A 12625-nucleotide genomic window follows, 5' to 3' on the forward strand; every position below is an offset into this window, starting at 1 on the left:
GAAACATAAGACTCGCTGCTCCTCACACACGTCCATCTTCATCTGTCTGTCCCTGTCTTTAACCGATGGCCACGCAACGTAAACGTAGAAGATGTTTTAGATCTGTGGGCCTGTCGCCAGAAAAAGGTGCTATGTAGCAATAAAGACACCTGAAGCAGAAAGTGGATGGAGTTTGGCGTTCCTGGGATTGAAAGGCGCTTTATAAAGCACATGCTGATCAATTCACTTGTTTACCAGGCCCAGCAGAGCACTGAGACAACTCATCACACACACTGATTGACGAGTGGACCACCCTCTGCGGCTGCAAGTCTGGGACCCCCTGCCCGAGTGGAACTCACATCTGTGTAAAGTGTGAGCTCTGCCCACCCCAGCGCGCCCCTCCGAGGGGGCAGGTGATCCGCACAGAGGCCTTCCCCGTTCCCTCCTTGCGTCTTCCCACGGCTCGGCGACGAGCACCGACCTGCCCAGGAGTTTCGTCGGCCCACACATCTCCCCACCGGGACGCAATCTAATTGGCTGGGAAAAATCGGGCCAGCATGGAGCGACCAACGAGCTGCTGCATGTCACGTTCGTGTTCTGCACGCATTCTGTCACGTGGACCTCGACAACCTCTTATATGGGAAAGCAGAGTGGCCCACCGGGGTGTCCACTCACACCAGCATGGACTGACCTGAACGGCCGGTGGCCCGCTCTTCTCGACTTCTCCACCCTCAGCATGGCCAGAGAGGCCCACCAACGAGCCTGGAGAAGTGTCAGGTGGTACAAGTGAGACAATGGCGTGAGCAGGGCGCTATATAGCACACCTCATGGTGGGTGAGTCTGAGATGTCCAGAGCCCGAGTAACAGGCACTATATATAAAATCAAAGGCTGACTTGTCCTGTGTGCCTGACTCACGATGGGGTTGAAGATTACAGGACCTCCCGTCCTGTGACAGGCGCTATATAAAGACTGACGTACTCGCTGCCCACTCATCTTGTGTGCTGTGATTGTGCTCCTGGTGAAAGGCGCTACATGAATTACAACTATCTGGAAGGTGAAGGCATAAAAATGAAAAAGTTAGGAAATTAAGAGAGAAGGGTGGGGGCAATATAAACGACCAACGGTCCGGAAAGAGGCCCTCGGAGTGCCACCTACACCGTTGGCATGAGGCTGGTGCGCGGGTGGCCGTGACGTCACGGTGTTTTGGTGTTCTGTTGTTTTTTTTTTTTTTTTTTTTTCCTCCCTTCCCTGAAATCCGACGCCGCTCGTATTGGCGCCGCCAGGTACTCATTAACAAAACGAGATGGTCCGATACAGGTGCAGTGGCGTGATCCCCCCGAAACGTCACAAATCCCGCCTCGAGCGCGGCCCCCCAACAATAAAGGAGTGACGGGCGGCCGGCGGCGGGATGGCCGTTTAGAGATGGGGATGGCGGCACGGCGCTGCGGCCGCTTGCTTGTCTTGTGGCTCCTGACGACATGTCCGGCGTTGGAGGTGGACGAGGACGACCACCAGATGGTCCTGTCACTCATCAACCAGGAGGACTCTGGCCAGGAGCCGGGGGCGGAGCAGCCTGCCGACTTCTACCGGACGAACAAGGTAAGTTCTTGGGGGGGCTGGGGGGCTGTCTACACCTCAATCCTCGGCTAAACCGAGTGTCCCGACCGGGAGCTGACAAGCATTTCTAGAGAATATAGCGCCTGTCACGATGAGCCCAGGGGAGTCCCAGTACAGCATATGATAGGCTAACACTGGGAAAGGCGGGCAGCAGAAGGGAAATACGCGGAATAAAATATAGAAAAAGACCCCCAGAGCAGTAGAACCGTAGAGAAAACGACCAGAGAGCCTGCTGCACTGGACATGGCCGCCTCCGCTGCGACCGCGTAATTTGATATTAAAGTCCGTCGACTTCGGGGCATTTCTGCGGAACTCAAATTAAATGTTAGCTACAATAATAAATAATAATGAATAGGGATAAAAGGTGCGATAATATGATAGAGGAGGAGAAGGCACTATATAGTCGAGAGAAAGATAGACGTGAAGGGCGCCATATCATAGATAAGTATAAGAGGAGCTGCACTACAGTAGATATAGGAGCTAAATACCAGGCGACAAGCAGAAGAGCCCCCGGCAGCTCCAGGCCAGCCCGATGCCCTCTCCTCACCCCACCCGGTGCCCGCGCTGCGACTCCTGCCATGCCGAATGGACTTGTCTGTCCCCTGCGATCGGAGTCGGGAGCTCCGCTCGGCTCGGCTTGTTTGGCGGTCCGACAGACGTCGCGCATAGATAGATAGATAGATAGATAGATTTGAAAGGCACTATAAGATAGATAGATAGATAGATAGATAGATAGATAGATAGATAGATAGATAGATAGATAGATAGAGTGAAAGGCACTGTAAGATAGATAGATAGATAGATAGATAGATAGATAGATAGATAGATAGATAGATAGATAGATAGAGTGAAAGGCACTATATAATAGATAGATAGATAGATAGATAGATAGATAGATAGATAGATAGATAGATAGATAGATAGATAGATAGATTGAAAGGCACTATATAATAGATAGATAGATAGATAGATAGATAGATAGATAGATAGATAGATAGATAGATAGATAGATAGATAGATAGAGTGAAAGGCACTATAAGATAGATAGATAGATAGATAGATAGATAGATAGATAGATAGATAGATAGATAGATAGATAGATAGAGTGAAAGGCACTATAAGATAGATAGATAGATAGATAGATAGATAGATAGATAGATAGATAGATAGATAGATAGATAGATAGAGTGAAAGGCACTATATAATAGATAGATAGATAGATAGATAGATAGATAGATAGATAGATAGATGTGAAAGGCGCCATAAAACACAGAGAGATGATCATCGAAAAAAATATCAATCAAGTTTAAGAGACATTATTTAACAGGTAGATGAGAAAGGCGCTATATAATAGATAGATATGTCATATTCTAACCAGCTTAATCCAGTTCAGGGTGGCGGAGGTGCTGGTGCCTATCACAGCTGGCATAGGATGGAAGGCAAAAACAAATCCCGGACAGGCGTTAAATAGAAAAAAGAACATTCAATTAGGTATGAAAGGCACTATATGAGCAGATAGATGTTTAAGACACGCTGTAATAGATGAATATGGAGGGTTCTAAATAAAAGCTCAATTAGACATAAAAGACACTATAGAAGTGATTAATGTAAAAGTCACTGTGTAATAGGGGGGTATGGAAGGTGCTGTATGAAAAAACGTTTGAAAGACACAATATAATAGATAGATGTGGAAGGTGTTACGTACAAATCCAATCACGTGTGAAATTCATTATAGTATTGATCGATATGGGGGTGCTATGTAAAAGGAAAACAAAGAATTGGTTATGAAAGACATGTGAAAGGCACTATATAATAGAGATGGATGTGGAAGATGCTATAAAAAGGTAACATTTAGTTGGGTATCAAACACTCATAACAAGTAGCTAGACTGATGGGAAAGCGTTAGGGTTAGAGTGATAGACAAGCATGTAAACAAATGTAGCGATGCGGACCCTTTCTGTTCTCGAAGACCCTCTAAAGTCTTCACAGCCGTCTCGAGCCGAACAGACACGCCCCGCCCAGTCACTCGTGGGGCTTTCCTTTTAGTTGTGTTGGATCTGTGACGTAATCACCAGGCTTCCCCCCCCCCCCCCAAAAAGCGGACCCAGCAAACCTCGTTGCGCACCGGCGCCGTTTTCAGCCCGAAGGCTTCCTAAAGCTGACGAGCCCCAACATTTCTGACTTCGTTTCTTGCCGAAAGCCCCGCTGGTTTTGTTGCCCGGCGAGGTGTAATTGGCCGTGTGTGCGCGTGCGCGAGTGGGTCGTGGGCAACACTTTTTCCCGCCGGTTTGTATAAAATAATAAAACAAAAGTGCGGCATAAATTATACAGTAACCTGATCACCTTTAACCCGCCGCATATCACATAATTCATTGTATTGTATTCGGCACGGTGGCGCAGTGAGAGCGCTGCTGCTGTCGGAGGTCAGGATTAACGTCCTGGGTGGTCCCTGCGTGGAGTTTGCGTATTCTCGCCGTGTGCGTGTGGTGGTCCCTCCTGGTGTTCCAGTTTGCTTCCACTGCCCAAAGACATACAGGTCAGGTGGATTGGCGTTGTGTGTGTGTGTGTGAGAGACCCCCAAGCTTGTGTTTGCTGGGATGGGCCCCATTTGCCCCAGAACCCCACCCTAGAAACATAGGCGGATTAAGAAAATGGATGGATGGAAGGAGATGATTTTATAACAGCGCGACCACGTCACATCTCCAGGGCTGCATGCAAGTCCCGGTGCGGCCCTTTGTGCCCATCTGCTGCCAGGGTAGGTTCTGTATCTCCACCAACAAAAACAACAACGGATGGAGAGAAATGTCACGTCAGCCATTAAAATCTGAGTGGAGGTCCATCTGCGGGTTGACTGAGGTCGATGTCTAGGGGTAAAAACGTAGTGTGGGGTCTCACCCAACTTCTCACAGCGGTACTCCTGCGCTCCTGAGCTGGATTAGGTGGACTTGATAGGGGATGGAGAATTCAGAGCAGGAGATGCTGGGGCCATCCTGATAAAGGGTGAAAAAGGGAAGAAAGACCCCCCAGCACCCCCACCTGTCTATGCTGACAGTAACACAAAGTTGAAAACTGAAGCCCGTCTACTTGTCTATGGGAAGGGCTTTCTCTATAGAAACCCACGAGCCCTTAAAGGAATGACGTCATCTGTGCCACTTGTTTGGGGACAGTCAGCTGCGTCACAAAATCCTCCTCATGTGTCTGCCATTTTTTAATGTTTTTTTCAGAACTCCCGTGAGCAGTCCAGTGGCCATCTGAGACGTGAATTGTGGTCACACACGTCCCTCCTAAGTCAGCTGGACTGGTGGTGGCACAAACGAGCAGATTGTTCTGTCACCATCCACGCCCCTTTATATGATTGGCTTAAACCCAGCGTGCCCGTTATAAATGACAGCAGGCTCTTGTGTCAGTCAGTAAAGCGTCAGGACATACCAACTGATGCCCGTGTCCTGCTTCAGTCCGTGGTGCCACTTTACATTGATGACGATGGGTGTCAAATGCGAGTCCGGTGGACCCCATCTGAGCTTTGGCCATTTTTATTGACAGCCCACTTCAGTAATATTCAGCACAGGGGCCCGCAGTGACGCCAGTTTTCTCAATGACCCCCTTTAACATGCGTTTGATAACGCTGAGGGTGTCCCCATATAATCTTGCCAGATTGCATTCACACTTGGCATTAATAAAATGTTCCAAGTGCCCACTTGTACCGACCTGCACCTGGAATAGAAGTGAAAAAAAGGCTGTGTGCCACCCTGCCAATAAACATGATGGCAAAATTGGGAGTAGCTCACTTTCTGAGGCTGCCCCCTTATCATGGCATGGTGGTGCCATTCTTTGTCTTTTCCGCTGACTCGACTGTTGTATGAGGACAGAAAACGCATTTGCACCTTTACTTGTGTGCAGTGGGACCGCTGCTTGGTTCTGATCAACTCTGAATGTCATCTGTGTGTTTACTCCAGTGCCAGTCACACATGGCACACGTTAACGCAGGTGTGCAGCAAACGCTGGCCGCTATGCTGACTGGCACTCTCAGCCCACTTTATGTGCCAATGCACTTTTTCTTCTACCCAGCGCTGACTTCAGTCCTGCAGACCCCGGCATCCAAGAAGGAAAAGCTAAGAAAGATAGCAGGGGGGGTCTCAAGAGAGCTGTAAGGCCGAATTGAAATGGGCAGAGAGGAACCCGCGGGCATCATGTGTAAGGAAAATGTGGCAGTCAGTGTGAGTTGGTGTGTTCTGGCCCGTGTTTGATATAAAACTGAGCTTGACCACCCCTCCCAGTTTAGGGGGTCTTTATTGATTAGTGGCATTTTCTAATTTGCATGGGTGCCACTCACCTTGACACTTCAGCCTGCCTTACCTGAGAAATCTCTGAACCCCACCGGTCATTAGCAGTGGGCACCACTGGAGAAAGACCACTTCTGGATTTTCAAGGTTAGCCCCCTTTACAGAATAAAGAATATAAAATAAACATTGTGTATATACTATATACAGTATATATAAAGAGAATAAAAAAGTCACATCAGCTTACAACACCCATGTATTATCATGGTATGGTGGCACATTGGTAGTGCCAGGCTTCACATCCTGGGTGAACTTTGCATGCTCTCCCCATGTGTTCCAGGGTTTCCTCCCAAAGACATGCAGGTTAGGTGGTATGGCGATGCTAAATCGGCTCATCTGTGTAATGGACTGGCATCCCATCCTGGTGTTGTTCCCACTTTGTGCCCCATGATTGCCAGGAGAGGCTCCAGCTTCCTTCTGATTCCCCTGGATAAGCAGGTTAGGAAAATGGATGGCGTTAGTGAAAGCCGCAGCCAACAGCATCTCTCTGCTATATGAGAAAACACTGAGGTCTCTGTGTGTGTGTGGGTGGGTGTGGTTCCACCGAGCACTCTGATTGGCCAGTTTGGCTCAGAGAGAGGAGGAGTAAAGGTGTAGGAGGCACGCTGAGAGTCACCTCCAAAGATGGCAAATGTGAAAGCAGACAGCTGCTGAGTCTGAGAAGTGGATGGTACAGTGCCACACTTGCAATGGTGGGCCGCTGCTCAAGACAGGTCCAGACCCACGTGGATACTGAGAACAGGCGCTGAAGGTACATGCAGGGCAGGGGGTGCCAATCATGTCCGCGCCAGGTCACGTGGCTGGCTAGTCTTTGCATTTAAAGACGTGGAGACACGAAGCGAGCTCTGGTTGTAATTTGACTCCAACACGAGGTGCAGTGTGTTCTCCGTAACTTCACTGGTTCAGCAGGTCTTTGTTGGCGGGCGTGTGCCAGGTGCGCCATTCTGGATTACCGCTGCATGTTTGCTCTCCAGCGGGTTCAGAAGTAAACGGACTTCACTGGCCTGTAACCCATCATGGCAGTAACTCAAATGGTTGTCGTATGTACGTTTGCTCAGCCTTGGGGTTTAGAAAATGGCAGATGACATGGTGACATCTTCACCTCAGGATTAAAGAGCAATCCCAGGTAAAACGTTCGAGGACCCGACTAACCAGACGCGTGTCGATTGTTTCTCGTTATGAACCACTGTGGCTACAAGTCAAACGTAACATTCGAGCCATTTGTGGCGGTGAATGATGTCTGATGTGCCGTGGCACCTTCAGCAATGATGCCAGCCACCTTTTCGTCACCAGGTCACCCATAGACTCTCTGACTAGTGGTGGCTGAGTTGGCACACACACAGACGCACACACCATCTACTGTTGTCCATTCACCGGCAGGGACCCCGGGCAGCGTCCAGCATTCCTTTACTTAGCCTGGAGGGCACAGGGTCAGCACAACCTGCCAGTCAGGACCACGGGGGTCTTGAGGTCACCCAGTCAGAGACATGAGAAGAAACAAAACATCAAAAGCTCATCGCCCACAACATGCCAAGCTGCCGGTGGTCAGCAGTCAGATAACTGACACTGGCCGGTGCCCTCAGGGGCTTCACGCTTAATTAGGGTCATTAGTGCAGCCCCCCCATGACTGACCACTTCATTGTCACAGTTTTTTCTTCTCCTTCACAGGAAGACTGGCGGCTGCCCGGCCACTACGTGGTGGTGCTGAAGGCCGAGACTCACAAGTCACACGTGGAGCGGACAATCCAGCGGCTGGAGGCGAAGGCTGCCAGGAGGGGCTACCTGGTGGAGGTGGTCCACGTGTTTGTCCACACCTTCAGAGGCTTCATTGTCAAGATGAGCAGCGATGTCCTCCACCTGGTAAGGTGACCAATGAGCTCGCTGGAGAGTACCAGCTTGTCCCCGTTGGCAGCAGCCTGCACAGGGTAGGCTGGCAAGTCGCTCATCTCCCCCCCATTCTTCTCTCGCAGGCCCTGAAGCTGCCCCACGTTCACTACATTGAGGAAGACTCACTGGTGTTTGCGCAGAGCATCCCCTGGAACCTGGACAGGATCGTGCAGACGCAGCACGGAGCTGGGAAGTACAGTCCTCCAAGTAGGTAATGCCAGGTGTGCCCGGCATGGTGGCACCAGGCCCCAGTTGATGGCACCTTCTTTTTCACCAGACGACGGAGAGCAAGTGGAGGTCTACCTGCTTGATACCAGTGTTCAGAGTGACCACCGTGAGATCGACGGTCGGATTCTGGTCACAGACTTTGACAACGTCCCCGAAGAGGACAGCACCCGGCAACATCGACAGGTGAGCTCAGAGCCCCCTGGCAGCTACTCAGACCACCATCATGTAGGAGGTCCATACATATCTCCCAATATCTCTTTCTTTCACAGGCTAGCAAATGTGACAGTCATGGCACCCACATGGCTGGCATCGTGAGTGGGCGGGACTCTGGAGTGGCAAAGGGAAGTTCTGTGCGAAGCCTGAGGGTCCTGAACTGCCAGGGCAAAGGGACAATGAGCGGCATCCTGGCAGGTGAGAACTTAAGTCAGGTGCTTCAGTCCCATTGAGCAGGTGTGATGACCAGTGACGATGTCCTCCTCAGTGGTCGCCAGTCCCAATAGTCCGGCCACTTTAATGAATCCTTGGATGTGCCATGGTGGGAGATGCCCATCATACTCTTCCTCGCTTTAATCTGCCAATGAGTCAGCACTTTGTTATTTGTGGACATGTCAAATGCCACCTAGTGGTCACTCCTGACCCACCACCTCTCGGTCTGTCTTGCAGCTCTCGAGTTCATCCGCAGCACTTTGATTGTCCAGCCCTACAGCCCCATGGTCACTCTGCTGCCCCTTACGGGGGGTTACAGCCGAACGCTCAACGCCGTCTGCAGCCTGATGGTCCAAACCGGCGTGGTGCTCATCGCCGCCGCAGGGAACTACAGAGAGGATGCCTGCCTGTACTCGCCTGCGTCAGAGCCGGAGGTACGGCCATCGACACCGATGGTGGGGGGGCTAAGCTTTAGGGTGTCCCAGTCACTCAGGGTTCATCTCTCGCAGGTCATAACGGTGGGGGCCACAAATTACCAGGACCAGCTGATGAACGTGGGGACCTTGGGGTCCAACTTTGGCCGCTGCGTTGACATTTTCGCTCCTGGGGACAACATAGTGAGCGCGTCCAGCGACTGCACCACCTGCTTCACAGCCAAGAGTGGCACGTCCCAGGCTGCTGCTCACGTCGCAGGTGGGTCCGGGTGATGGACAGTGTCCTCGTGCTGGGCGTGTGGACACTGCTTGCCTGACACGCTTCTCTTTATTGGCTTTCAGGGATCGCTGCTGTCATCCTCAATGCCAACCCGAACCTCACGGCGCCCGCGCTGCTGCAGGAGCTGCTGCACTACTCGTCCAAGGGGGCCATCAATGAGGCCGAGTTCCCCGAGGGGCATCGAATGGTCACTCCCAACATGGTGGCTCGCCTCCCCTCTGAGGTCACAGCAGGTAAACGGCCCACGCAAGCAGGGGGCTGCACTTGGAATCTGACAGCCGCACACAGAACACTGTCAGTCACACTCTGCGGTGGGTTCAAGACCCTTCAGCCAATCAAACTGAACTAAAGCCCCAGGACCCACAATACGGCCAATGGCAGAAGTGTTCAATACACACCGTTCTCAGGCCACACCCACACAGGCCCACAACAGACTCCACCCCAGTTATGCTCTAGTATAAATAATGAGTTCAAGACCCCACCCCTAAAACTCACTGATGTCAGGCTCCACCCCTACACAGACCAGCACCAGCTATACTCAGGCTGCAGTCCATTACCACTCCAGTCACACAGCACAGTAAGTGAGGAGCTCAAGAGCCGCCCAATTAAAACTCACTGTAGTCAGGCCCCACCCCCACAGACTGGCACTGACTACACTCAGTAACCAATCACATCACATAGTAAGTGAAAGTTCAAGACCCTCCCCTAAAACTCACTGTTCTCTGGCCCCACCCACACAATATGGCTCCAGCTGTCCTCAAGGTCCGCCCACACAACAGACTCCACCCCTATCATGCTCTAGTATAAATAATGAGTTCAAGACCCCACCCCTAAAACTCACTGTTCTCAGGCTCCACCTACCCAGATTGGCAGGGACTATGCACAGGCCCCACCCCTTACAATAAGTGTCCAGTCCTCAATGCTCTCAGACTTCACCCACACAAACTGGCACTGCCTGGGCTCGCGTTCTACCCGTTGAACATGGGGTTCAGTCCAGTCACACTCTAGTGTAAGTAACGAATTCAAAACTCACCCTCACAACACACTGCTGTCAGGCTCTACCCCCAGGTTGGACCCCCACTCTGTCGCACCCTGCCCAAACTTCACTCGGGCCATACCTTAGGACTGATGCCCTGGTTCTGCAGTAACATGCAAATACAGGAGGTGCTCAAGTCCCACCCCCAGGATGGACTGTGCCCAGGCTCCACCCCCAGACCACAGGCTGTAGCAGAATAAGTAATGGGCTCAGGACCCGCTCCACCTTCACAGGGAGTTAGCCCCATCTCCAGACCGGACGGTGCTGTGGTCACACTGTAGATGATAAAGTCCTTCTCTGATCTTCAAGTCCCACACTGAAATGCAGGCAACTGTAAAATAAACTATGGGATGAGCTCAAGTCCCGCCCCTAAGATGGACTGTATCCAGGCCCCGCCCACATGTGCTGGTCCAGTCACACCCCACCTCCCCCTATACCGTGGCAGTGTGCTGTAGAGGTTAAGGCTGTGGACTTCAGACCCTGAGCTTGTGGGTTCAAATCCCACTACTGACACCATGTGTGACCCTGAGCAAGTCGCGTCACCTGCCTGGGCTCCACTTGGAAAACCAAAATAAAATGGAACCAATTGTATCATAAAGGTGTCAGCCAAATAAGTAAAATGGCTTCACTCCAGAGCAGAGCTGCCCCTAAAACAACCACCCTGAAGAGCAGCCTCAGAGTGACTCCTGACACCATTAAACTGAGCACATTGTCAAAGGCCACCACCAGAACTCTGAAGACAAAGGCACAATGAATAATAAGGACAAGGTCAGCTCAAGTCCCGCCCCCCACCCCAAGACTGACAGAGCTCATGCTCCACCCCACTTGCTACTAGTTTAAACCACGCCCCAAACGCACTGCTGTCAGGCCCCTCCCCTGGCCCCGCCCCACTCATGCCATGTCACTCCAGTCACATTCTAGAATGAACCCTGCCGTCACTTCTCTCCCTCTCTCGTCCCCAGGAGAGCGGCTGCTCTGTCGCTCCGTGTGGTCCGAGAAGTCGGGATTTTCCCGTTTGGCCACGGCGGTCGCACACTGCAGGAGAGGCGAGGAGATGTTCAGCTGTTCCAGCTTCTCCACAAATGGAAACCGGCAAGGTGATCACATGCAGGTGCGCGGACTTCACTGGTGGTTACGTCTCCAACTTGCGGCTCCCTTCCCCATTTGTTACTTTTCCAAACACCTGCCATCTCCCTGCAGGACCACGAGGGTCGCAAGGAATGCGTTGCCCATAATGCTTTTGGAGGACAGGGAGTGTATGCAGTGGCCAGGTGCTGCACCTGGCAGAAGGCCACATGTCTCACCTACAGCAGTGTGGGCACCAAGAACAAGGCAGACAAGAGGGTGGTGGGCTGCCTGAAGGAGGACCACATACTGACAGGTAAGTAGCTGCCAGGTGGCGTGTGATGGAGGAGCCCGCAGGTGGCACTGTCTGCTCTCTCTGCCCCTCCACAGGCTGCGGCTCCCGGTCCACTGCAGGACGGCTGAGTGACAGCATGAAGCCCCAGCGCGCTCACAATGACAAGCCCTGGGAGTGCTCTGGCCGAGAGGGCACCGACGTACATGCCACCTGCTGCCACGCGCCCAGCATGGAATGCAAAGTGAAGGAGAACGGCTCCATAGGATTTACAGAGAAGGTACAGTGAGGGCCGTCCAGCAGGTGGGTGGTCTTGGTGGTGCCGTGAAGGCTTAAACCCGTTCTGCCTCTTCATTGGGGTGCAGGTGCTCGTGTCCTGCGAGGAGGGCTGGACGCTGACCGGCTGCAACGCTTACTCCCGGGGCTCCGACACGCATGGCGCCTACGCCCTGGACGACACCTGCGTGGTGCACAGCTCGGGGGGCGGCAAGGGGGCGGCGGCCGTCGCCATCTGCTGCCGTGACAGCCAATCGGAGCTCAGCACCTCCGCCAGCAACCACAAGTGAAGCCACGCCCACCAGGTGAGCCCAGACACTCCGCCGTCGAGGACCTGACTGACCTCCTGCCGCGCCATCTGCTGCAGACTCCTATCTATATTTATTGATGCAGTTTTTATAATAAATTGTATTTTTTAAAGAAGTGTGTGCGTGCGTGTGTGTGTTTGAAGAAGAAGCGGCGTACGGGCTGTGCATTCCAGGTAATTCAGGAAAAAGTCTGCTTATCAAACTGCAGGAAGAAATGACAAATGAAAGTGGAAATGAAAATGAAAACTCGCCGTCCACATGCAGCGCTGCACGACTGTCACGTCACCAGCGCATTCACAGCAGAGACGACCAGCAGGAATAAAAACCGCGTGGACCCTCGTCCACTCCCGACCCCTGCCACGCTAGAAAAGAGACGGTCAAGTGTGTGGCGTTCGCCAGTGCAGGCTCTCAGGTCACGTTTATAAAATAAAATTAAAGGTCGCACAATTCCAGGAA

The 12625-nt window shown here is 52.0% G+C and overlaps 1 protein-coding gene across 1 annotated transcript; it reads left to right on the forward strand.

Moving 5' to 3' along the window:
• The first annotated feature begins 1290 nt into the window (after positions 1–1290).
• On the forward strand, positions 1291–12284 carry pcsk9 (proprotein convertase subtilisin/kexin type 9). The gene is made up of 12 exons (XM_028810729.2): positions 1291–1579; positions 7606–7797; positions 7908–8031; positions 8102–8235; positions 8322–8463; positions 8716–8912; positions 8988–9171; positions 9255–9425; positions 11191–11339; positions 11429–11609; positions 11684–11865; positions 11951–12284. Exons 1-12 carry the CDS (start codon positions 1403–1405, stop codon positions 12149–12151), a joined length of 2034 nt encoding a protein of 677 aa, XP_028666562.2. The 5' UTR covers positions 1291–1402; the 3' UTR covers positions 12152–12284.
• The last annotated feature ends 341 nt before the right edge of the window (positions 12285–12625 follow it).

The sequence above is a fragment of the Erpetoichthys calabaricus genome, chromosome 10 (genome assembly GCF_900747795.2).
Source record: "Erpetoichthys calabaricus chromosome 10, fErpCal1.3, whole genome shotgun sequence".
NCBI lineage: Eukaryota > Metazoa > Chordata > Cladistia > Polypteriformes > Polypteridae > Erpetoichthys > Erpetoichthys calabaricus.

Coding starts and splice junctions, on each gene's coding strand:
- pcsk9 (XM_028810729.2), top strand. CDS start 1,403: ATGGGGATGGCGGCACGGCGCTGCGGCCGCTTGCTTGTCTTGTGGCTC. Junction 7,798..7,907: donor GCAGCGATGTCCTCCACCTG/GTAAGGTGACCA, acceptor CTTCTCTCGCAG/GCCCTGAAGCTGCCCCACGT. Junction 11,866..11,950: donor CCATAGGATTTACAGAGAAG/GTACAGTGAGGG, acceptor ATTGGGGTGCAG/GTGCTCGTGTCCTGCGAGGA.